The sequence below is a fragment of the Dipteris shenzhenensis genome, chromosome 24 (assembly GCF_047967505.1).
Source record: "Dipteris shenzhenensis isolate YYH24624 ecotype China chromosome 24, Dip_SZ_1.0, whole genome shotgun sequence".
Classification (NCBI taxonomy): Eukaryota; Viridiplantae; Streptophyta; class Polypodiopsida; order Gleicheniales; family Dipteridaceae; genus Dipteris; species Dipteris shenzhenensis.
The window spans coordinates 3,065,212-3,090,506 of record NC_141619.1 but is presented as its reverse complement, the minus strand read 5'-3'; the positions used below and the strand labels follow the sequence as shown (position 1 = coordinate 3,090,506).

Sequence of the window (25,295 nt, the reverse complement as noted above, 5' to 3'; positions counted from 1 at the left end):
AACTTATTTTAAATAAAGAAATCCAACGAAGAAACTAGGAACAATTTATGTTAGATGAGCTAGCTTATGAAGAGAAACAAGGGCTCACCTGAAGCTTCATAAGTTTGTCAAATTCCATTGAAAATTGCATAAGTCACGAATCGAGCAAGTTATCCATCTGGAATCTATTCCTTGAACTTCACAAAGAATGGCTATACTGAATCAAAGATTGATTTCTTGCCTACCATCCCAACTCAAGCCTCTCCCATAGGGTGGGTGGTTCGCTCTTGTGAAGAATTCGACGCATACATCGAGACTAGATAGACTGAGAAATTATAAATTGTAAATTCTGCGACCAAGATTGCACTAGTGTCGTGAGCTAAGTATTGAGGTTTGAACGCACAAGGAATGCTGTCCCTCCCTTTGAGAGAAGATGCAATCCCTCTAAGCTATAAGGGCTGGCTTATCTCCTCCATGGCAAAAATGTGAGGTAGGAGGGGGAGAGAGTAATAAAGCGACTTGCTATGAGGGGCACCCTTGACTTCCTTGACTTGAGGTTGTCCAAGGACATAGTATCACTCTTGGAATGGCCCGTATAAAACACACCCCGGTCCCCAGGGACACTGCCAAGCGCCCTGGTTTTCCCTCCACTAGGACTACCACCGTTGATCAAGTTTTCGTTTATATATATATTGGTATTGATATTGATGATCATAGTGCCGGACTGCTATCATCACATCGCTGCAGTCTTGTCTCTGTACTTTGCTGTGAATGTGCAGCCTTCGTTTCCTTTTGTTGTAAGTAGCTTTCGCGTCTCCCTTACTCTTTGCGAATTCCGTGCTGCCTGCTGGTGCCTTTGCCGCTGCTCTACTCCAACCTGTGGCCAAGCTGTATGTAGGAGCCGCTTTTGAGCTTCATTTGTGGGCAGTTAACCAGGGGGCTTGAGGCCCGAGGTGGTGACGGTGGTCTTCTGTAGCTTTGCACTCTGGAGTTCTGTGGCAGTCTCCGAGGAGTCGTTGAGGGTGGTGACAGTAGTCAAGCAGAAGACGGGCTGCGAAGCGCAGATTTCACTTTTGAGTTATTCGGATCGCCATTTTCGAAGTTGCCCCCTCGCAGGCATTTGCTTACAAAACTCCAGCGAACGCAAATTTTAATGGAACGATCGTTCTGTAAAGACTACAGGAACGGCATTGCATCAGGAAAACTCCGCCCGATCATGGGTGTCAAGCCACCATCTTCACCTGCATCTCGCGCTTGAAGCTCAGCTCCGCTTGCAGCTGAAAAATTCCTGTTCATATGATCCCAGAATGACGAGCCCTGTCCCATGCGAATCACGGCGTTAAGTCCAAGGCGGCGCTTTGATATGGATGCGTGCATGAGTTCACCTTCTCGCAACTAATCATTTCAGAATGCTTAAGCGCGTTAGTTGGACCCGCTATTGGGTGATCAAGTAGAGATCGTATACACACGACGCAAGATTTCAAAGCTTCAGTGACGACAACAATCAAAGTCAAAGACGGCAAGCGCATGGCTTCTCGTACTGAAGTGAGGCTGGAAAGATCGATCCTCAACAAGTGTCTCTCTGCTCCGGCAACTTCTCCATTTGCCCGCCCAAATTCAGGAGGAAGACGCGCATCCAGCAGGGATGATGGCGCTGGTACGTTCAACGCTTATTTTTCTGGAAAAAGAGTTACGTTCAAGCTCATCTCTCCCAAAGGATATATATTTAAAAATTTCATCCGAAAGTTACTCGTTAAAAATATGATGCGCCAAGAAGTTTCTCCAGTCGAAGAGGCCCTGTGCCACAGTTTCCAAACGATCGCATGCAACTAGAGAACATCTCACGTGGATATTTCACTAGAGAAAGGGCACGGCAGTCACTGATCTGGAAGGCCAATACTAAGAAATCTGGCTGCCGCAATTAAGATAAATGAACTTATTGCCCGGTTGACTTCACTTCAGGTTCCTAATATGGTCCCTTGGTGGCTTTGTTGCTCTGAAATCTTCTCAAATTCTGGACCCAACGACTCCCTCCATTTTGCTGTTTGATAAAGTAGAATACGATTGCCATGGTTTGGGTAACAATCCTGGAGGAAATCATGAAAGGTGAAGCATCAATGGCCGTGTTGAATCAGTTCGCTACAATTTTCAAGTTTGGTTCCAAGCGTATCCTTAAACTCTTCAATCTTATTGCATATTGGACCGTGAGTGCTATTGCACAAGGGCAACTTTTCAAGAGTAGTACATGAAATTTCCTTAAGTTTACTGTCTGAGAATACGAGGCATCAGTTGGCAATGAAATAGTAGAACTAATGGTAGAATGAAACTCAGTTTGGGAATGAACCCAGACTTGTCAGTCATGATATTGACTCACAATGACAATACAGAGCTCTCTTTCTTGAGATCTTCATTGATGTTGTAACAATAGTCTATAAAAAGCCTAGTTGAGTTTGATTGGGTTCTCTTTTTGCTTGTATGTATCAGTTGGAGTCTATGCTAATACGCCTCTCAGATTAGAACTAAACTCACGAATCCACTTCAAGAGGGAGTGCCAAATGAAATGTGCCTTGTCATGAAAGACATGGAAATACAACAGCTCTTAGTCTAATACGGCCTCCATATAGGGGACATGCAAGTCTTTTTGTACCTCCTTACAGTCAAACCCAGGAACACGGGAGTGCCAAAAACACTGCCTTTGTCATGAGAGACATCTAGGTGTAAATGACATTGAACCGAAAAAGCCCAAGGGGAATTATGCATCTCATAAAACATTTGAGGACTAGACAAAGAGAGCCAAGCCAATGAGTTCCCGATGAAGAAAGAGGAGGGAGAAAATCTACTCAAAAGTCCCGCAATCCCTTTCCAGAGAACCCTTCTCTGTGTTTGCAATCCAATAGGCAATGCTGAATGGACTCCTCAGCAGAGACTCCGAGAGAGGCAATACAGGCATGAACAGGGAGCTCCAACTTGGAGCTCCATTGATTTACTACAATCCCTAAAACAATAGAAAGCCAAAAGCAAAGAGTGTTTTTTCTATTCCTAAAAGACTTCTAGAGTCTTTTCTCAAAAAAAATTCCTGCAAACTTGTGGAAATCTGAAACTCGTCTCGGTGAAAACCTTTGAAGGGCCTCTAGCTCCTAACATTGACCTGGAACCTGCTAGCATTGCTAACGATGTAGTGAAAGAATGAGAGGTTCTTCTCATGGTTTCTTCCATCAATCTACTCCCACTCCCACTCCCACTTCCACTCTGTGGGGGTCCCATTGAAAGCATTTTATGAAGACAAACTTATAGAGCCAAACCACCCAGGAGCCCAGAGGAATATCGTCTGGAGGAGGGTTTAAATGCCAGCAGGACCCGAAAAAAACTGCTCTATGTGACCCACTATCCTGACGTCTCTAAACGTGCATCCATGAGGATATCTTCATCAAAGGACCTGATTAATTTGCCCCCAGAATGCACATCAAAGAGCAAGGCATCCCCATTTGTAACTTGAAGTAGGATGCTCATCTAACATGAGCGTGCCATCTCTCATCTATAAGGACCCAGTCCAAGGGTAAGGCTGCATCAATCTACTCACTTATGCTTCCTTTGAACTAACCATTTGAAATCTCTGTTCATCTGGATGGTTTTTGAAAGCCTTCCAAGAGCCTACAAAGAAAGCAGGACCTCTCTCCCATCTGGACCACTGCATGTAACCAGAAATGCCTAGGGGTTTGCCATGATAATCAAGAATCAAATCATTCCACATGACAGGATGCCTATCAATCTTTTCCTATGAGGAGGGTGGGACCCTCCGAAGAGAATTCTTGAAGCTGCCCCAAGCTTTCAGGATGGCAGCCATAAGGGAGGAGGAAGGCATCGTGAGCCGTGGGGATGTCATAGCTACTAGGGAACGGGAACATTCCAAGAACATCCAAACGTGGAACGAGAACGTTTCCGGATGGGAGAATCGGATCGCTACATCGTATGACGTGTCATCAAATGACATGGAAATACCAAAGTATTAAATGTGCAAAAGGGCTGCAAATTTGCAGCGAAGGTGAGGGGTTTAGTAGTGAGAACTTGGAAGAAAAGGGAGCTGAAGCTTGAGAGTAGGGGCTGCAAGGTGAGGCTGAAAGAAGGGTGCTGACAAGAGGAGGAGGCTGAGACAAGTAAGGGTGGGCTGGGAGAGGGGGACTGAGAGGAGGGACTCAGAGAAAGGGGCGGCTGGACATTGAGAAGAGGAGGGGGCTGCAATGAAAGGGTGGGCTGAGCAGTGAGAGTGGGGCTGAGAGGCTGAGTAGGTGGGCTAGAGAGTGGAGGCAACATGAAACAGTGCAAAAACACATTGTTTTGGCCTTTTATAGGTTTTGTGCTTCACTAGGCAAGGAAGCGGGAGGAAAGTGTTTTTGGGAATGGGGGAATGGAGTTCCTTGCATTTCAGGCCTGGTGCATGTTTCGGGAACGTTCCTCATGGCACTTGAGGGGAAGTTTCAGGCCATCAACACTGCTAGAGATCTCAAGAAGATGCTCATGGCTCCAGTCTCGAATAAGTTGAAAAAAAGATGCAAGAGGGCATCCTTGGCAGACTGAAAAACTGAAATCTCACTCCTCTTCTGGTAAGCATCTGGCTGTGGGCTGATTTGTACAAAGAAGAAACCCCTTTGATCCAAGCATTGGAAAAACCAAAATGTAGGAGCCCTAGCCGCTATGCATAGCCCACTTGAAGCTCTTCAAAAGGAAAATCTATTATAAAATATGCTCCGGCCATGCAGATAACAAATATGCGTATCCAGAATAAGATCTGGAATAAGGGGCTGCAGCCGCAAGCTGATTGCCTTTGACAAGATCTTATATGTAGTCCTCACGCCTGAGTGATGGGCCTCCATTGGGTAATGGGCTCCTACTAAACTTGGTTGCTTTCTTGTTCTCATGTATTTTAAAGATGCAAGTTCACATAGTTGTACTGGTGGCTTGTGTCAGCACATGCATGACTTTCGTCTAGTGTCCCTGAATTCACCGTATACACTAGTGAACACATTTTGTGATAATGAATTGGTGAGTTTGGCTGCGGGACCTAAGATGCGCTTGTAGTTTATAACATCACTTCAGAAGGAAAAATGATGCTCGTGGTTTGTGTATTTTATTTGGCTAATACTTATTATGTTTGGCCTCAGTAGCTGGGAGAGTAAGGGTAGCAGTGAGGCTTCGTCCTAGAAATGCAGAAGAGTTGAAGGCAGATGCAGACTTTGCAGATTGTGTGGAGCTCGAACCAGAGGTTTTCTCTCTCTCTCTCTCTCTCTCTCTCTCTCTCTCTCTCTCTCTCACTCTCTTTCTGTGTGTGTGTGTGTTTGGTGATCCAGTCTTTTCTTCTTGGGTTTTTTTTCGTCGTTCCTTGCAGCAATCGCTCTTCGATTGTTTGCAAACTCACTGCATAGATCACGATGTATATTTGTCCTACCTGGACATTTTCGCTTGATGTATTATTTCAGCTTGCCAGTTTTTTTCCGGATAGCTATCTTGTAATGTAAAGCATTCAGAGTTTTCACTAAAAAAAAGTGTGTGTGTGTGCACGCGCGCATCTGTGTGTCGGTCCTTTCAAGATGCGTATGCCCAGGGAGAGCTTCCTCTGGTCCAGTTAGAAGCTTTCTTTCACTGTGTTTAGTTTTTGAGTAGAAGCTGCTTCTCTCTAAAGCATCTTTGAATGTACATTTTCTCTTAATGATATACTACCTTTTACAAAAAAAAAGGGTGTGCACGTGCGTGCATGTGTGTGTGTGTGTGGGGGGGGGGGCACACAGGTTCTACAGGTTTTTCTGGATGTATGGCAAACTATCAGCTTCTTTGTCACAGTATTCTCTTTTCTTCCACTGGATCAGATACTGGGCCTTATGGACCCTCTGGCTGCAGCGCAATCAAGCATATCTGAATTCTCCCCTTTAGCATTCATATGAGTTCTTCCGAGCCTCATTGCGGCAGTCTTTATATGATGCCTTACATGAGGAAGATTTGGATGTTTCTTGTATTCAGCTTTTCTTTTACTGCTTCTGATGGATAGGGCTTTGGCTCTCTTTTGAGCTCTGCCCAGATGTAAATGAATGTTTCATAATATAAGTATATTGGTTTCACAAAAAAAAAAGTGTGTGTGTGTGTGGCTCTGTCATAATTCATGTTTGATTGAAGGCACTTTGGTTTATATTCTGCACTCCCGACCTTTTTGCTCTTGCAAACATTAACGAGCAATGTTTGTCGGTGGCACCCACCTTTAAGTTTGCTTATATCAAAGAATTACTAGTTGATTAATTCCCTGACTTGAGCTGGATTTTCCAATGCCTTGCAAAAGGGGACGCATGATTAGAGTAGTTGAATTTATGAGTCAAATTTTCGAGCTATATGTACACTAAGCCATCCTGTGATGGTGCCTGGATTACAGTTCCAATCTCTTACTAGTTGATGCAAAGGTACTCTGTTGTCTGAACATTATATGATGCTGCATACAATTGTGCAATGTGTAAGGGATCTGTACACCTTACGGGTATTATGTGGAAATATGTCAATGAGAGATGTCACCAGTATTGAAGAAGGTTACCAATGTAAGGAAAAACCGGTTTTATACCTCCCAATGAGTCACCATTTTGGGTGACACAACACAATGTAAGGGGGCAGACATAAATGTGCCTTCATAACTTTTGGCTAGTATAGAGTGTAAAACCAAGGGTAGGCTAATAATGGAAGGAGACCCCTCACCATAGTCACCCTCACTAAGAACATTGCCCTCCTCATCATACTCCAGCTCTCTAGCCACAAGGGTGTCCTCAGCAACGGATGTGGTTGATATGCTTCTCGGAGCCGCGCCTCACATAGGTTCGGGGAGTCGATGGCACGGATGTCCTAATTCGGGCTGTGGATGCTCTGTCACCACAAGTGCCACCAACTGGAACGGTGACCCTTCTCCGAATGCGAGTGCGTGACACTCGTCGATCTACTTTCTCCAGCTCCAAGTAGAGGTCCTTGAAAATCTGGTCTTGCTCTGGATTGCGCTCTCTGGTGACACTTCTAAGCTTATTTGCTGATAGCTTGCACTCATCCACATTTATCTGAAAATTTGACGTGTGGACTGTAGTTAGAACTTAAGACCTACAACTTACAAGTGTCAAGTGACAAGTACCATTGTGTACAACTTACAAATATGGAGAGCAAATATGAGTTTACAATATAAGGAAGTTGAAAAGTCTACCTGTCTAGCCATAGGCATCTCATGCATATTGCGCAACATACTTAAGTTAGAACGACAATAAATAAGTTGCTCCAATTGTTTTGTGCTAAGCATGTTGCGTATCTTTGTGTGAATGAGAGAGTAGGCGATCAATTTCTCACACACACCCAATGAGCAATCCTAACTTATATCAAACATTAATGTTAAGTAAATGAGTACAAGAGCATAGAGGTATGAATTTAAATATTAGAGTGTAATGTTGTAGCTTTAGATTTCTAATTACCTGTGCAAGAACCCTCATAGCCACATTGTGTAGATGAGGCAATTGGTACCCAAAAGACTCCCACCAAAAAAGATGTTTGACCAAGGAGTCCCTCTTCCAACACACGGTGGAAGCAAATGCGGTTCCCCTTTGGTCATTGTAGATAATGAGTTCTTGAAGAAATGCACCATGCTTGTCCTCATGTAATGCTTTAGGAAGATATGTGTCTCTATCGAAGGCCAAGTCCTCGTCCGTAAAGAGACAAGGGGCCTTGAAAGCGGGATGCATGAGGGCAACAGAACCATGGATGGGTCGTTTCATCCACTTCCAACTCTTGTTGACATGAAAAAGGATGTCATCCGGCTTTGGTGTGGTATCCAAGTTATCACTAATGTCCAAAGAATAACAATATGACTCGAGAGATTGTTAATCAAAATCAAAGGAACAAGATTTGATATTAGGATTGCAGGTCTATACGTTACCATGACGGACTAATATCTGTATCTAGAACGGTGGAGACTCTAATCTCCGCAATGGCTTCTTTCATGAAGTGGAGAAGTCCTAAAGTAGCCCCCTCCATGTTCGACATGCGTAATACCTTGTACAAGGGTGTAATGGCAATGACAATGGCCTTCACCCCTTGCCAAAAAGACTCTCTTAAGCAAAGCCGTAAAATGTCTTTAGCATCTTGTTGAGTTGCACTTGACTCTCCTTCAAGCCATTCTTTATATTCATCGGACACGACCGTCTTTTGAAGCTTGTTTTTAATGTTATAGAGCCGCTCAAGAAGTAGCCACATAGCTGCAAATCGTGTCTTTGATGGCTTCTTGAGCTCCAATCGGAGTAGATACGAAAGATGATAAGAAGCTTGTTTTTGGAGTTGATGAAGCTCACAATGGAGCAAGCGTCACTCACAATGGTCTTTACCCACGACAATTTACCTATGTCCTCCATGAGAAGGTCAAGGCAATGACTAGCACATGGAGTCCACACTATTAAGGGAAACTCCCCTTCAAGCATGCGACCCATGGACCTATAATTGGAGGCATTGTCCGTTATGACTTGCACCACATTTGGGAGACCGACCTACATGACAAGTTTCAGCTTGTAAGATTCAATAAGTAGTAGATTTGCTTATGGAGATCAAAGAATATAAAGAAGCTAGCTGCTACATGACTTAACTTACCTCAAGTATAGCATCCTGAATGTAACGATAGATAAAGGAGGCGGCAGTTTTTCTTCCCTTCTCTCCTGCATCCACAGCCCGCAAGAAGTATGTGCCAAGAGGGCAAGAGTCAAGAATGTTGAGGATGCCTCTCTTCTTTCTATCACACCATCCGTCGGAGAGAATGGAGCATCCATACTTGGCGCACCCGGCACGCACGGGCTCGAGAGACTTGTTGATTCTGTCCCTCTCTTCATGTAGCTTCTTGGTACGCATGCAATTGTAGCTAACTCCATCCCACCCTTAACATGGACCAACCGAGGCTATGGCTTTCACTATTCTTTGCCAGTGTTCACATTGAAGCACATGGAAAGAGAGATTCCACTCGATGACGGTGCGGGCAATCTCTATTTCAGCTTGTCTTTGCCGTTCCTTTAGGAATGACAATGGACCGGAGAGGCTATCCGTGGCTTGGGCAAGAGTGGCTTGCCTCCTTCTTGGTGCGTCACTTGTCTTTGTTCTCTTTGATGCCGTGCCGGAGGACATAGCAGCGTTGATGGAGGCAACGGAGACGGATTGATAGGCCTCATCCTCTGCTTTGGATGAGGAAATGTCCGGGCATACCATCTCCTCTCGTGCCATAGAGGTCTTCTTCCTTCGCTTCAAGGGTAGGTACTTCTGACAACAATCTTGAAAAATGTCATCGGGAATCCCTGTGCATGGTCCGGATTGCCTACCCAACTTACGCAAATGGATAAGAAGGCGGGTCACACTACTAGTTTGGATCTTGGAGCAATACTTGCAATGCCACTTGCAAACATTGGACTTCTCTTTCACTCTCTCAAAGTAAGTACAATGCAAGGAAAAGACTTCATGAATAGCCAGTGGCATTGAGAGAGAGAGAGAGAGAGGGGGGGTTGAATCTTGATGCTTGGAGAAAGGGAGAGAGATGGAGATGGAGAGGGAGAAAAAAAGAAAGAAAGAAAGTCTATTAATATCCATGGGAGACCAACAGGTCTATGGGACAGCAAAAAACCGTCTAGTACATCTACTTTAGGGAGGGCACATGGCAGCTCTCAGAGAGTGCAAAAGCAACCTCAATTATTTAGAATACCTACATCATAGTCAAAAAAAATAATCAGCCATTCATCAGTTTAAGACTGAGAGTCTTTTGGTTTTGATTTAAACTCTTTGATTAGTGCTCTGCCTTCACGAATCACGATAAACTGTCCATTTTCCATCCTTCCTAGCAGCCCTGACTTTAGCTAATTCGGTTTCCTTGTTCTTCAATTGAGCTCGTGTAAGTTCCTCAGCTATCCATATCTTGGTCCCTTTCAACTTGTAAGATTGTCGAAGAAGCTTGATCCGTAGATCTCGCGACTTAAGTGTAAGAATAGCATGTCCTTTGGAGTGCCGGATATTAGTTGCCCCATCATCATCATCATCATTATCATCATCCCTTTGGAGAGAGATGGAGATGGAGAGGAGCTTGATGGATGAGCCTGCTCATAAGAACTCTGACCACGAAGATCTGCAATAGGTTTAGGTGAGGGAGCTGCAGATGGGGCAGCATCTGGAGCAAAATCTTGAGGTAAGGAGGGGATACCTCAGGTACCATTGGGAGGGGGACTAGAGTCTAGGCAAGTTCTTGAGCGATAGCCTCCGGAACTACAGAAGCAGTAGCAATGGAGGTCCCAACATGAACATGAACAGCAGCCTCACTACGGCCATCCACCAGAATGGGAATGTCCGTGGTCTCCATGGAACAACAGTCGTCTGATCTGTTGGTGGTGAAGATCGGACGGAGACCAGAGCCCATCGAAGGACCACAGGTGCTGGTTGTGTAGAATGTGAGGTCGGTGCCAGAGGAGCACTCTGTCGAGGAGGAGCTGTACCAACACTGTCGTGGTGGAGCATTTTGAGGACGTTGAGGAGGGGCTGTACCAGAAGGCTTTCTAGGCCTCTTCTTCTTTTTGGGACAATCCCTAGTGCAGTGCTCGAAGGTCCTATAGATCCCGTACTGATCCTGTCTGCCCGCAATTTTGACTCTCTGTCGAAAAAAGAAACCATTCAGGCATTGAAGCATGATATGGTCATCAAATATGTTTGAATCATCAATGATGACCCTAACTCTAGGTAGCCGTTTGATGTGATTGCCTCTGCTGCAGTTGAAGGCAACCCAGGGATGGGGAGGATCTTAGTGACAACCTTGAACTACTCTCCAATGAGGCCAAGAAGGCGATAATGAACCTGAGGAAGTGTGGGGAATCTGATGAAGAGGGAGGTGCCAAGCCTATCCTCTCCTACTGGGTCAAAAAAATCCTCATGTAGCCCAGTTGCAAAGAGCTGGCTTTGAGCAAGATGCTCACAGCTTCTGGAATATCGAAGACTACCTGGAAAAAACCTCTTCCCAACACCTGAACATCTTTAAGTCGAGGGGAGGCTGGTAGGTAAAGCCGCCAGCCTGTAACCTGGAGGGATGATGCGTGCAGAGAGTGTGGTAGAGCTCTCAAGCTCTACATCTTTGTTGAGCTGCTGCAACTCATCATTTGAAAAGGTGATGGTTCTCACAACCGGTGGAAGCGGTCAAGGATTGGCTGAATGAGAGTCCATTCATCAATTGAGGATGGACGGACAGCAAGAAGCTCCTCGCAAATCCTTGTTGACGAGAAGGCTAAAGGAGAAAGAGTATTATTTTCGTTTTTTATTTTTGATTCCTTCTTTGGAGGAGGGTAGGGGCGGAGAAGGGAAGGGAGGAGGAGGAGGGAAGGAGGAGAGGAGGTAGTATGATAGAGCAGAGGAGGTGGAGAAGGGAGAGGGGAAGGCGGAGTTGAGGGAGGAGGCGGCAGAGCAAGGAGGGGGGACAAACAGCCTTCACATTATGGGGCTAAGTCCAATGAGGAGTACATGAACTACTTCCCCTATACCTTGGTTAAAATAACTCAAAGGTGGTACAACCAATTTTTGATTGGCTTTTTTAAAGGTTGGGAACATGTGACTGAGCATTCTTGAAGCACTTCCATTAGGAAACCAACAAAGAGGAGGTTGGTACCAAACTAAGTGAACTTAAGCAAAAGGAAGGCAAGCCCATCTAGGGTTTTTCTTAAGGATGAGGGCTTTTTTTTTTTTTTTGGGCAAAAAAGAGACTTCTATTAAGTATTAAAGAAAACCGTTAGACCAAGCTCCATACGGGAATATGGGATACACCATGCAATGCATGAAAAGCTCAAGAGCCAAAAAGAAAGGATTGGGGCTGATATTGCCATCTCAATCTGGTAGCAACCTCCGAGAAAAAGGGAGAACCCCTCCAAACTCGAAGAAATACAGTCCTCCTAGAAGAGGCTGCCCGTGAAGGGCCCTGCATGCTAGCCCATATGGCTATCAAAGTGTGAACCGTGTCACTCCAAATACCCATGAACACCTGTGATGGGTGTATCTGGGTGTCATCCAAGGCCTCTGTGCATCTAGCTCTCCAAATGTGCCAAGAGGAAATGCTAGCCAAAATCTCCCAAGAGGTGTCCACTGAAACATGTGAAGCTTTGAAAGGAATATGTGGTACATCCTGAAGACAGTAGGGCTCTATCATCTGCTGACGGATTGAGAGTGCCCAAGAAGAAGGCTCACCCTCATAAAACACCCGGGGCCCAGTAAGGGATAACCAACCGAGCCCCAAGTCATGAAGAAAGGGGAAGTATGAAAAATGTTGAGTATTCGAGCAACTCCTTTCCAAACAATTCTCGCTTGATTGCAGTCCCAAAGGCAATGTCGCACTGACTCCTCTGTAGAATGACAGCGAGGGCAAGTGGGATCAGCCCCAAATCGTGATCTCCACAGGTTCACTGCAATCCCTCCACGAATAGAAAGCCAAAAGAAAAGAGTGATCTTTCTATTTTTGAGGGATTTCCAGAGCCTCCTCTAGAAATTCCTACGCAACTCTGTGGTGATGAAGAAGCTATCCCAATGGGGGGCTCTGGAGGGAATCCAACCTCTATTGCTCAGCTGAAATCTCCCGGCATTACCAACAGTGAAACGAAAAAAGGGAATCCCCCTCTCTCGGTGCCCATGATCTATCCACTCCCACTCTCCTGGGTCCCACTGCAAGCACCTGATAGGTGCACCTCCATATAACCACAACCTCTAGGATCAGAGCAGAGGGTCGGGGTCTAAGTACCACTGCAAGCCTGCTCCATGGTCCACAAAACCAGCAATCCTGATAGGCTGAAAGGCAACCTCTAGAAGAATATCATCCGTGGATCTAGAGAGTATATCTCCATCCCCAATGTCAAAGACTAGAGCATCTTTCCCGAGATCTCGAAGAGCGATCACCTGTAGAGGAACTGTTGTCCTCGAAAAAGCTCCCATCCAAGTGGTGGAAGTAATAGCCATCTCAACTGTCCATTCCACTGGGATGGCTGCATCTATCTGATGAATCCTGCGTACTACCCCTCAAAGGTGACTCACGGATTGTAGCCTCTGATCCTTAGGTAGCCTGATAAAAGCCTTCCAAGTGCCTACTGTGTAGGCGGGGCCTCTCTCCCATCTAGACCACTGCATATAATGGGAAGTGGGTAGCCTCCGAAGCGGCGAAGGTGTGATCTGAAGTAGAGGGCCTAACCACAATTGGAACCCACCGTGGGCTAGAGGTGGTGCGGGGTGCAGGAGGGACTCGAGTAGCCCTAGGAGGGGGGGAAGCCCGAGTCTGAGGCAGTGCCTATGGAGCAGTAGGTCCTGCTCCTGCTCTCTGTCGTAAGCTAGTATGAGCTGGTTGCTTTCTGGGCCTCTTTTTCTTCTTTGGGCAATCTTTGGCGAAGTGCCCCGAAGATATGCAAATCCAGCATTGGTCCTGACGACCTTCAACCTCAAATCTCTGGCGGAAGAAAGACCCATTGGGTCGGTGTAGCATGATCTGGTCATCTGAAATGTTAGGGTCCTGGACAATGACCCTAACCGTGGGTACCCCATCCATCTTGATTGCCTCAGCAGTCGAAGAGGGCTCGCTAAGAAGAGGGGGGATCTCTGCTACCACACCAAACCTCTCGCCAATAACTGAAAGAAGCCGGTGATAAACTGAGGGGAGACCAGGGAACCTGATGAAAACAGAAACTCCCTGCTTGTCCTCTTCAACTGGGTCAAAGCCCAGTTGAAAGGGAAACAAAAAAATCCTCCTGTAGCCTAGAAATAGAAACTTGTAGGTCTCTTGTGACGTCCGGGGAATCTAGGCACACTTGAAAGAAACCTCCTCCCAACAAACGAACATCCTTAAGGTGGGGGGCACGCCGCAAGCATCCAATCTCTAGCTTGTGACCTAGAGGTGTGGGAGCCATGGATGTGTGCGAAGAGAGTCGTGGAACACTCATGCTCCAAATCCTTTTGCAACTGCTGCAGCTCGTCTTTTGAGAAAGTGACGGTTCTTGCTGCCGGTGTGGGCGGTAACGGATTGACTGAATGGGAACCCATTCATCAATCGAGGTGGGAAAGGCCGATTCAAACACAAAGAAGAACTCTGTCCGCTTTCCTGAAGCCAGGAGACCCCTAAAGGAGAATAGGGTACTCCAGATGAAGGGAGAGGGTGAAAGGAAGGTGGGAGAGAGAGGAATGAGCAAGGAGTGGAGTAGTCAGCAAAGAGAGAGGGGGGGCAGCAAGAGGAGAGGAGGAAGGGAGAGGAGGGGAGGATAGAGGAGAGGAGGAGTGGAGGAGAGGGGGGGGGAGCAGGTAGGGGGGAGGGGAGGGAGGAGGCCGCGTGCGGGGGGGGGGCTGCAGCAGCGAGGGAGGGGAACCAAGGGGGAGGCGGGGGGAGTAGTAGGTAGGGGGGAGGGGAGGGAGGAGAAGCAAGGAGGGGAGGGAGGAGGCGGGGGGAGCAGCAGGTATGGGGGAGGGGAGGGAGGAGGCAGCGCGCGGGGGAGGAGGTAGAGAGCGGGGGCGGGGGGGCTGCAGTAGCGAGGGAGGGGAGTTGGGGGGGAGTCGGGGGGAGCAGTAGGTAGGGGGGAGGGGAGGGAGGGGGCAGCAAGGAGGGGAGCAGGAAGGAGGGCAGCAGGAGGAGCGGGGAGCAGCAGCCAGATGAGGGCTTTGATCAACTACCACCTGATGATAAGTCTGTGTGTGCTTGGCTATTGACTGGCTATACACAGGTGGACATTGGTCCTAAAAAAATATTGACCCTACCAAGAGATATGAAGATTTGCTTAATCGGGCTGTGGATTTGGATAAGAGTGGTGGAGCCAAGTCCAAGCCGAAGAAGAAAAGGAATAACAGTGATGATGAGGCAGAGTCACCAAAAAAGGATAAACTCAAGTCTACTGTCAAAAAATCCTTGAAGGAGATGGGTTATTGCTAAAAGCCAAGCTCTAGCAAAAGATAGTGTAATAAATGTTCAAAAAAGGGACATACGGAAGAAGATTGCCGCACATAATATTGCAATGTATGCACTAAGTGGGGCCATGATGAGACTGAATGTTGCCATTGCCAAGAAACGGACTACCAATGTGAACCAAGTTACGATAGATGCCAAGCCCAAGGAGGGATGGCTGTCCAAGCCTGAGCAAAGAAACAAAAAGGCAAGAAATGATAAAGATAAAGGTTCTATTAAATTCTTTTGTTGTGGTGAGAGTCATACTCAAGCTGAATGTAAGTTATGGCAAGAACATATCAATTTAATGCTCAAGGATACTCTTTATAGAAGGGAGGTAGACCCTGGTTGTAGAGCTATACTTATCGATATTAATGATTTGGTTATTGACATTGCAATTACTGGCTCAAAAGGTCTAGTTGCAACTCTAAAAGAGGACCTACCATCAGATGTAGATTTAGAATGGAGGACACATAAGAAAGTATCAAATGATGCATGCAGAGAGTGTGGTAGAGCTCTCAAGCTCTACATCTTTCCTGAGCTGCTGCAACTCATCATTTGAAAAGGTGACGGTTCTCACAGCCGGTGGAAGCAGTCGAGGATTGGCTGAATGAGAGTCCATTCATCAATTGAGGATGGACGGACAGCAAGAAGCTCCACCCGCAAATCCCTGCTGGCGAGAAGGCTAAAGGAGAAAGAGTATTATTTTTCATTTTTTATTTTTGATTCCTTCTTTGGAGGAGGGTAGGGACGGGGAAGGGAAGGGAGGAGGAGGAGGGAAGGAGGAGAGGAGGTAGTATGATAGAGAAGAGGAGGCAGAGAAGGGAAGGTGGAGTTGAGGGAGGAGGTGGCGGAGCAAGGAGGGGGGACAAACAGCCCGGGAGAGCCTGCCGGGGGGAGGACGGGCTGCCGCGGGGGGGCGAGAGCAGGCAGGAGAGCCAGTGGGAGGGGGAGGCGGGCAAGGGAGGAGAGTCCGTGGGGAGGGCAAGTGTGCTGCTCGGGGGGGCAGGAGCAACCGAGGGAGGGAGGCAAGACGGGGGAGGGAGAGGGGCTGAGAGGGGAGGATGGGCTGAGGGGAGAGCTAGGTGGGGCAGCAGGGGGAGAGGTGGGGAGGAGCAGCAGCTAGGAGAGCATTGGATCCATCTTTGGATACAACTAACTACAACTTGTTTAATCACTTGCGCTGTAGACATCTGATCTGTAATCAGCTACATCCAAGTGTTTAGGTGGCCTATTGATATTCTTTTTCTTCAAGAGCATAAATTGGATGATGCCATTTGTTAGAAGTCATGAAAACTTCTTTGTAATGGCACTTTTTGGTCTAGTGCCATTGGCACTAGGGGAGGGACATGCATTTCAGACTCAGCTTCTATTTTTCCTCTAGTTGTTCACATGGTGTTATTATCCCTTCTAGAGCTAGTAGATTAGTATCATGATTGATGGGTGCAAAATCGGTTTTCTTAATTTATATACCCCAATAATAGGGGTGAATGTATTGTATTTTGGAAATAATTATTGTCCTGGATTTTGATGGTAGATTCATGGATCATTGGGGGTGACTTCAACATGGTGGAGTTGCCTACATATAAACAAGGGCGAGGAGTTTGGTGGCATACACTCTCTTGAGAGAGCTTCACAAGATGCATTTGTTTTTTATTTCAGAGGCACTGACTATTGGCTTAATGACCGATTACTTTATGGGTTGCAGCTTACATAATCTTGGCCAAGGCAGTCAGCCTTTAACTTTAGCTGTTCCTTCCATAGTTGATTCATGATAGACAGATGGCTTTGTGCACGGCCGGATAATATCTTCTCTCTTTGGGTGGCTTCCAAGTGGGCCAAGCATATTGGCCAAGTTATTGCTATCGTCTTGGATTTGAAAAAGCTTATGATAGAGTAGATGGATTTCTTAAAGGATACCCTACTCTATATTGGATTAGAGGGGTTTCATCACTCTACAGTCAACCCACAGTAAACTTCTCATTAGAGGTATGAAAGGGGATTTCTAGATCAGTTTGGCAGGGATGCCCTCTTGCTCCTCTTCTCTACTTATTTGTGGCAGAGCTAGCGAGCCTATTCCTCATATCTTAGACATATATTTTTGGCTTGAAACTCCCGGTTAGGCAAGATGAGAAGCTGATAGACAATAAACTCGCTGATGACACTGCAGTTTATTTGGATGCCTCGCCACATCTTTTTACCTCTTTCAGGTTGCCCCTGGATACTTTCTATCTTGTAGTAGAAGCCCAAATTGACTGGCCTAAATCCAATGGTTCTGGGTCAACGATGAACCTTCTCCACATTGGGGAACTGACATAGGATATGCTTGGGATAAAGGGGTATTAGGGGCATTGCAGTCAGGTACTTGGGCTGCTAGGTTGGCATGGGTATCTTCTCTAGGCAGGAGTTTGCTCGCGTTAGAGAGCATTAGGAGGAAGAAGCTTTTTTGAAGCTCCGTAAGATCCTATCTTGCCTTTAGAGTGGTTATGGTCAACCAATTGCTCTTAGCTACTGCCTAGTTTGTTTGTCCACTTCTTGGAGCGGCCTGCTCAACCCATTGTGTTTGAGGGGATGCAAGTTAATTCCAATCGAGACCAGGTAGTCCGTCTATGATAAGGAGTTGTTGGTAGTGATCTATGCCTTAAAGACATGGAAGCATCTTTGATGTCATGGGCACCCACAACCCATGTCATACTCCTTTCACATGCTGCCATATCAATAGCTTAGTAGGGAAAATCCAACAGTATAAAAGTCAATAGAAGACAAATTAAAAACATGGAGTTGACTTTTCCAAGCAAAAAATCAGCGCGGTGACTTTTGTCTGACCTAGTCAATGGTTGATGTTGACCAATCAGCCGGGATCAGCCAGTCAACAGCTTATTCCTATAACAGCCAGAAGTCCTCTCTCATTCTTCCATCTTTCTGTCTAGCAACACTTCCTCTTACCCAGACTTAGCTCTAGCATCCTTCATAGTAGTAACAGATGGTGCCTCAATTCCAACCCTTTGACCGGCAGCATCAGCTTTCAATGAGGATCAGTGGTTGTGAAAGGATATCTGGTGTTTGTGAGGGCCAAAGCATGAAGATGAAAGATAGAAGCTTAGCATAGACCTTGAGTTCATTCTATTTCAATATGCTTCAGTTTATCTGTGTCTTTTAGTTAGTATTTCCATGCTTCCACACTTGGTCAGCTTAGTGAGAGAGACTCTTAGCCCTCATGCCCATCACATTGTATCAGAGCTTGAAAATTTTTAGTGAGTTTGGATGTAGCAGTAAGGGTCTAGGGAGCATAATCTCCATAAACTTCAGCCTAGGTGGAGATTCAGTACGATCAGCAAGTATATGATGACAACTTGCTCCAGGGAGAAGTCTATGAGCTCAGCAGAGTCTCTGGAATCCGCATGGAGGAGGAGGAGGTAGGATCCACAACAATACCAAATCTGCCTACAATACCTCTACCTACAGATTCCGCAGTGACGGCATTGGCCATGCTGGCAATGCTGCTAATCATGATGCAATTGCAACAACAACAGTCCAAGCCCCTTTTTACCCGCATGTTGCAGCTTTGGGAGGATTGGGCAACGAAGCCGGGGAACACGAGCTTGAAGCCCAAGCAGCAAAGGATGCCCACAATTGTCTTGATCAGAAAGCTGATCATGAGGCTCAAGAAGCAAAGGAAGACAAGATTGCCATCCTCTTGTTTCTCTACTCCAACCATAGGGAGGCGAGGCAATCGAGAAGGTCCATCAGTTTGCAAAATTGTCATTTCTTGGGAAGATCAATTTCTTATGGTAAATCAATTTATAAGTTTATTTTTGAAATTTTTGGAGAATCCTGCCCTCTTCAGAGGAAGAGATTGATAGGTAGTGTGTCACGTGGAACGACCTCATACTTCATGATCATGGTTGACCTCTTGATGCTTTTGGTTACATGCAGTGGTCTATATGGAAGAGAGGACCCGCTTCCTCTTGGAAGGATTTCAAAACCTTTTAGATGATTTTAACTTCCTAAGCTTTAGTTGGTAAGTCACCTAAGAGGAAACGAAAAAAGAATTGAGCAGATTGATGTGGCCTTACCCTTGAACTTGGTTCTCATAAATGGAAGGCCTTACCATTGCTCTATGGACTTTTACGAGTTCAGGTATCCCACTTTAGGTCCTAGGGCTTCGACGAGGTTCAATTTGGGATGTCTTGGTTTTTGATGTTCACTTTGGAGGCAGGTTATCTAGATCCAGATCCAGCGATGACGAAATCCTTGTGGATGTTATTTTTGAGCTGTCAAAGTTTTGGGTCATGTGGAGTACTATTTCTTGACTTTAGGTTGGTATCTAGACCCAAGCCCAAAGGACATTCCCCTGGGTTCATGCAGGGTTTGGCTTTATGGAGGTCCCCTTGAAGTGATTGCTTGGGACCCTAGGGCTGTAGTGGGAGTGGATTGATGCAGGGAACCATTAGAAGAAACTCCCTTTCTTTCCTTGCACGATTAGCAATGCCAGGAGGTTTTAGGTCATTCTTAGAAATTGGAAGCCCACTAGAGCTCCTCAGTGGGAGAGTTTTCAGATTTCGTCTTGCAGAAATTTTTTTGGAGAAGGCTCTGGAAGTCCCTTAGGAATTAAAAAATCAGTATTTTCTTCTGGCTGTCTATGCATGGAGGGAATGCAGTGAACTTGCAGAACTCCAGGTTTGGATTAGCCTGTACTTGCCCTTGCTGTCTTTTTGCTAAGGAGTCCATAAAGGATTGTTTATGGGATTGCTGACAGGCAAAGTTAATCTGGAAGGGGATTGCTAGGCTTTTGAGTACTTTTGTTCCCTCCCCATGACTTGGCACTTGGTGGCTTGGCTCTCTCTTTCGGGGCCTCTGATCTTTTATGAGATGCATAGCTCCTCTTGGGCCCTTTGGTTCGAACTTCGATGGCATTAAATGAGTGTTGCACATGGCTCGATGGATGCTTTTTGGAGATCTTAAAGAGCATTTCAGCCTGGCATATATGGAGATCTAGATGCACAGAGGCACTTGATGGCTCCCAGATCCACCCCCATCTCACACTTTGGCCAATATTTTGACAGACACTATGCACACTGTGATGTCCATTTGGTTGAGCATGTAGGGGTCTTCCTGGGCAGTCTTTGCCAAGAGGACTATCTTCCTTGGGGAGTGGAGAGGCTTTGCTTTTTTCTGTGAGTGCACAACAAGTTTGAGGTGGCATTTTTAGCCTCAACCTTAGAGCTTTTACTGGTCCTTCTTGAATAGTAGGTTTTTGATGCATTCAGGGTATTTTGTTTTTCATTCTATACATGATGTACTCTTACCATGAGAATTTGCTCTTGGGGCTTTTTTCCTACTTAATAGAAGCCTTTTCATTGAAAAAATAAAAGAAAAGCTACTTTTTAGTTGTAGCCATGGGAGACAACGAAAAGTGTATTTTCACATCAAAACACCTAAAATAGAGGCAGTTACCTCATGGCATAAGTGACACCGGGATCATTATGATGCAGAGAACGAACAAGCACTGTATGTATGGAGTTTTTGAAAGACATCAGGGCAGTTTCCTTCCACCTTAGTACTTGGATCTGTTAGAGGCACAGTTCTTTGAACTTCCCCAGGGATCCATAGAGTCAGCCAACAGTTACGCCATCCGGTTCTCTCAGGTTGCCATTCGGCTGCAGAAAGATGAGCCATGGTGGGGGAAGCCTTGAAGGGGTCGGCCATTGGACAAGCCTGGTTAGGGCTGGTTGGAACCAGCAAACCAGGGCACGTTATGGGCAGACAAAGGGTTGGGGCCCTGCATACAAGAGGGCTGAAAATGGGCAGTGCCCTGCCCTTCTGGTCGGCCAGCACACAGCCCCATAAATAGGGCTTTGTGGGGTTGGTTGGAGGGGCAGGGAAGTCAGCCAGCAGGGCTGGTTGGTCGGTGGAAACAGGGGGCTACCAGCCTCTATAAAGGGCCCCCTTGGTGCCTCATATCAGCATTTTTGTTTGGAGCAGCAGTTCAGCATCCTTTGGGCCCATTCCAGGAGGACAAAGAAGGCTGAGGAGCTGCAGACACCTAGGCTGTACACCCAGGCAGCGATCAGACATGGAGATGGAGAGTCTACATACACTCGAGGTGGAGCACGTGGACTCAGGATCTTGGAGTGTCTTGGAGGTAGTAGGACAGCATCTTTTGGTGAGGACAAAGGACCACGGTTTGCTGGGACTTTGGCCCTCTATTGTATTGTGTCCATTGGATGGAAATATTTTGTTGTATGTGAAGCACACTAAGTAAAGAGTTTGCAATTACACCGACACCACACACTGTGTGAGCTCTTGGGCTATTATATCAGTCTTTCACTGTGCGTACCCTCTGTTGGCTGATTTCTAACACAATAATAGACTTTCTTTCTTTCACAAGGTCTATACCTTTACCTTCCAACTTGGAAACACGATAGAGTCGAGTGGTGATAGAGCTATTCCCCACTTTGCTACAATAGATGCACTCCATTACTGACTACTGGAGCCGGCAATGGAAGCACCAACATAAGTGGTGTGCCAATAGGTACTGGGCTTAGAGTGAAGCGGTGGCCGGGCTGAGAGAGCTGAGAGGGGGAAAAGGGGGCTGCGAGGGAGGGCTGAGAATGAAGGGGGGGGCTGGGCCTGACCGAGCTGAGAGAGGGAAAAGGGGGATGGGAGAGGGCTGAGAAGGATTCAAGGATGAGAAGAGTCAGAGAGAGAGGGGGCTGAAAGAGGGCTGAGAGAGGGCAAGGGGTTGAGAGACAGCTGAGAAGTTAGAGGGCTATGTCATTGCTGTTGTTATTGAGACTGTCTAACTTTTTCTTCTAGTTTTCAATCCTTCCCCTACGCATAAAGTGACGTATTGGTGACAATTTTTTGCCTATAGAAACCAGACAGTTATTCTTAGGATGTGATTGATGTTTGTTAAAGGCATTGATGAAACGGATTTTTCATCCTAATTCTAAAATTTGCCTGTTCCTTTTGGCATTGGCTACAAATACTTGCTCATGAGAACTGAAATCTTTTCTCCTCATGGTACAGCAGCTCACCAATGCTCTAATAGATGGATGAAAAAACCAATAAGAGGGAGAAAGAGAGGTAAGACAAGTGAAACCAGCTGTTTGCCTTATATCCCCATCAATGCTAGCCACCAATCTCATCGATCTATAATCTCTTAGAAAAGCTCTTGCACTGTCATTTTCCTGCTGATCCAACTGATTCTGAAAACAATGAAATGTTCGTTGTACATGCTAAAGAGCATATTACATGCTTCGCTGACACCTCTAATGCTCTTCACAATCTCTCTCTTGCACAGCAAAGCAATAATAAAATTCTTGAGAAGTACTTTTATCAATCTTTTGTATACATATGCGATACCTATGGTTAATGGCTGGCAGCCCATGATTCATATGTGATACCTATGGTTGATGGCTGCCCATCTACGTTGGAGGCATCTCTGATGGAAGCATCTATGGAAGAAGGATCTATGCTGGAAGCATTTGTAGAATCACCCATGATGTGTGCACAGTAGATCCATGTGCTGAAATGCACAGAGTGAATTCAAGTTAGCCATATCTCTAGTCAAGGAAGGCTGTTGGCTGTGCAAGACCAGTAGCTGTCATTAAGAAGCAGGAGACGGTTTGTTTGCGCAAGCTTGCTAGACATGGCCCCAACAATCACCCACGAGAGGTTTCCCCTCTGCATACAAAAAGCTTGGTCAATTAATGAATTCGATGGCTCTCCAACCACCTCCTGCATGTGGACCATATGGAAGAGGAGAAAGACGCACACAACCAAATGAGCTGTCTTCTGATTGACATATATAAACTTGAAGATAGTAATATAGAGAGAATATATGGACAATATGGATGGTAATATAGAGAGTAGACAATGAGCTGCACATGAACAGTGGATCATGGATGGAAGAGGAGAGAGATGTAGATAACCAAATGAGCTTTCTTCTGATGGACATACATAAACTAGAAGATAGTATAGATGGTAATATAGAGAAATCAGAGGAGGTGTGCAAGTAGGAGATGCTCATTTTTGTCACAAACTAAGCTAAGAAATCTCTACCCTTGTCATAGGATTGTTGTCCAAGGGATTCTAGTATCAATTTGTGGTGCAATTTGGGAGACCTCTGCTCATCACTTGATAGGGATGAATTTTGGCTGATATACTCTGAGGAGGCAGTGTTCTAGATATACATGTTCTGTCTTTTATGAATTCTGGGATTGTTTTGTTTTCTTAAATGTTTCTAGTCAGCAAATTGAAGCACATACCCTCAGGTAGTTGATGACAGTTATGGGAACCCGAGCTCATGCCTTTCCTTTATAATCTTTTCTAAAATAGAATTCATTAATTTTGATTCCTAAAAATGTGTCTTACATGTAATTTACTAGTCTATCCACCCTCAAAAGTAGCATAAACCTTGCAGTATGGGTTATGGTCCTGTTGAGTGAAGTTTTCCCAACAAAATCAAGAAGGTGATGTGTGTACAATGCTGCATCCTAAGAGCCTTGAAAGGTGATCATGTTTTATTTCATGAGAAGGGCAATCCATGAACACCACCACCAAGCATAGACAAAGCAAGATGGCAGTCCTAGGGGGCTAACCTATGCCTATGTCAAAGAAAGCATGGCAAAGTTTTCAAGAATTTCACATGAACCTAGCACCTTGTCTACATTTTTATACTAAAAAAATTTGTGTCTGAGATACTTGCTTCAAGGCAAGACTCTCTCAGATAAAATATGTACCTTTATTTTCCATTTTTCAAGGGTTATCTGCGCTTCTAGCTTATATCCTACTTTTCTGGTATTGGAGTGTTTTTACTTTGGCATCTTGGGGAGGAGAGAAGAGCCTTGGTTTGTTTCAAATTCTAACTATCTCACGATGTTGTGAGTGGGGAGGCCATGCCAAAATTGGTTTTTATGTATGAAAAAGCAGAGAGGGAAGTTTCATGTGCAACACTTGGCTCCCAAATGGATTGAATGCAAAAATAAATATCCTTTTTAACTGATTGTATTTACCATCACTGTGGGAGGGGTGACTGTAATTATAATTTCAGACGACAAATCCTAAGCAGTGTATTTATGTTGATGACCCAACAAGACTAATTCAAAATAGAGTTGCCTTCTACGATGGACCCGCATCTCTGGAGGATTTGGTAGTATACTCATTCATGCCATGGCTTCATGCTCTATTTGTTAGATGCTTTTATTTAGACCGAGTTATTGTTGTAAAGTACAGGCTGATTGTAATATTACTATGTAAAGATACATAATCAATAGGGTGTACATTTAAAAACTTCTTTGAATTCTTCTAAAGTATTTTTGAACATGGGCACTGGGCAAGTCGCTTTTTACAAAACTTCTTCGGTAGTCAATTGTGTACTTGAATTACGGTTTCCTTCTAAGATGGACGAAGATCTCTGCAGGCATGCGGTAGTATACTCATCTATGCATTGGCTTCATGCTTTATTTGTTAGATGTTTTTATTTAGATCAGCTTATTATTATAAACTACAGGCTGATTGCTTTTTAAAAGCTATACATTGACTAGGGTGCACCTTTTTAAACTTCTGTGATTTCTTATGAAGCTGTTGTGCCACATTTTGGTTTGGATTCCCTTTGCCAGCTCCAAAGACTGAAGCTCCGGAAGAATAACTGGGATTCTGACACATTTCAATTTGATGAAGTCCTCACAGAGCATGCTTCTCAAAAACGTGTATACGAGGTTGTGGCGAAGCCTGTAATAGAGGTACAAATAACTAACAGTTTCCATATAGTCTGAAGGATGTGTGAGGGACTCAGATTACATAGTATTTTGAAAGATGTGAAAGTGTGTCTCTTGTAAAGCTAGCTATGATATGCAAGCACTTGTGGATGCATGAAATGGACAATTGAGCTGGCTCCAATGAAACTTATTGCAACAATGAGAAGGCCTTAAGTTTGTTTTCCACAATAGTGAACGTCAAAAGGCACATCAAGGTCAAAGGAATTGTGCTACCAATAATCGTCCAACCTTTAGAAATCAAACGCAATGAATGAGGACATTTAATATAATATACAAATAATATTATCTAGACATATGTACTGAAAAAGAAAGATGCTGCCCAAATGCTAGACTAAGCGAGAAAGGTAAGAGTTTGCCTCAGCTAGGAGCTGCTGCTCCTCCCCGACCCTTGCTGCCCTCCTCCCTAAGCCCCTCCCTCTGCCTCAGACTCTCCCTCTCCCTCTCTCTCAGCCCCTCCCCCTCTCTCTGCCTCAGCCCTGCCCCCTCTCCCTCAGCTTCTCCTCTCTCCTCTCAGCCCGTTTCAGCCCCCCTTGCAGCCCTCCTCTCCCTGCCCTCCTCCT

The 25,295-nt window shown here is 45.4% G+C and overlaps 1 protein-coding gene and 1 pseudogene across 4 annotated transcripts in view; one reads left to right on the top strand and one right to left on the bottom strand.

Moving 5' to 3' along the window:
* The first annotated feature begins 713 nt into the window (after window positions 1-713).
* LOC147886093 (kinesin-like protein KIN-UB) overlaps window positions 714-25,295 on the top strand; it is a 146,682-nt gene continuing 122,100 nt past the window's right edge. For 2 of the 4 annotated variants that reach the window (XM_087395856.1, XM_087395859.1), the window contains exons 1-3: window positions 714-1,636; window positions 5,139-5,239; window positions 24,577-24,699. In XM_087395856.1, the coding sequence (XP_087251982.1) occupies window positions 1,507-1,636; window positions 5,139-5,239; window positions 24,577-24,699 (354 nt within the window). In that variant the 5' untranslated portion in view covers window positions 714-1,506. The remainder of the gene's footprint in view (window positions 1,637-5,138; window positions 5,240-24,576; window positions 24,700-25,295) is intronic. The other 2 variants (XM_087395857.1, XM_087395858.1) reach the window with 2 other exon arrangements.
* LOC147886094 (uncharacterized) lies at window positions 6,572-9,495 on the bottom strand (annotated as a pseudogene).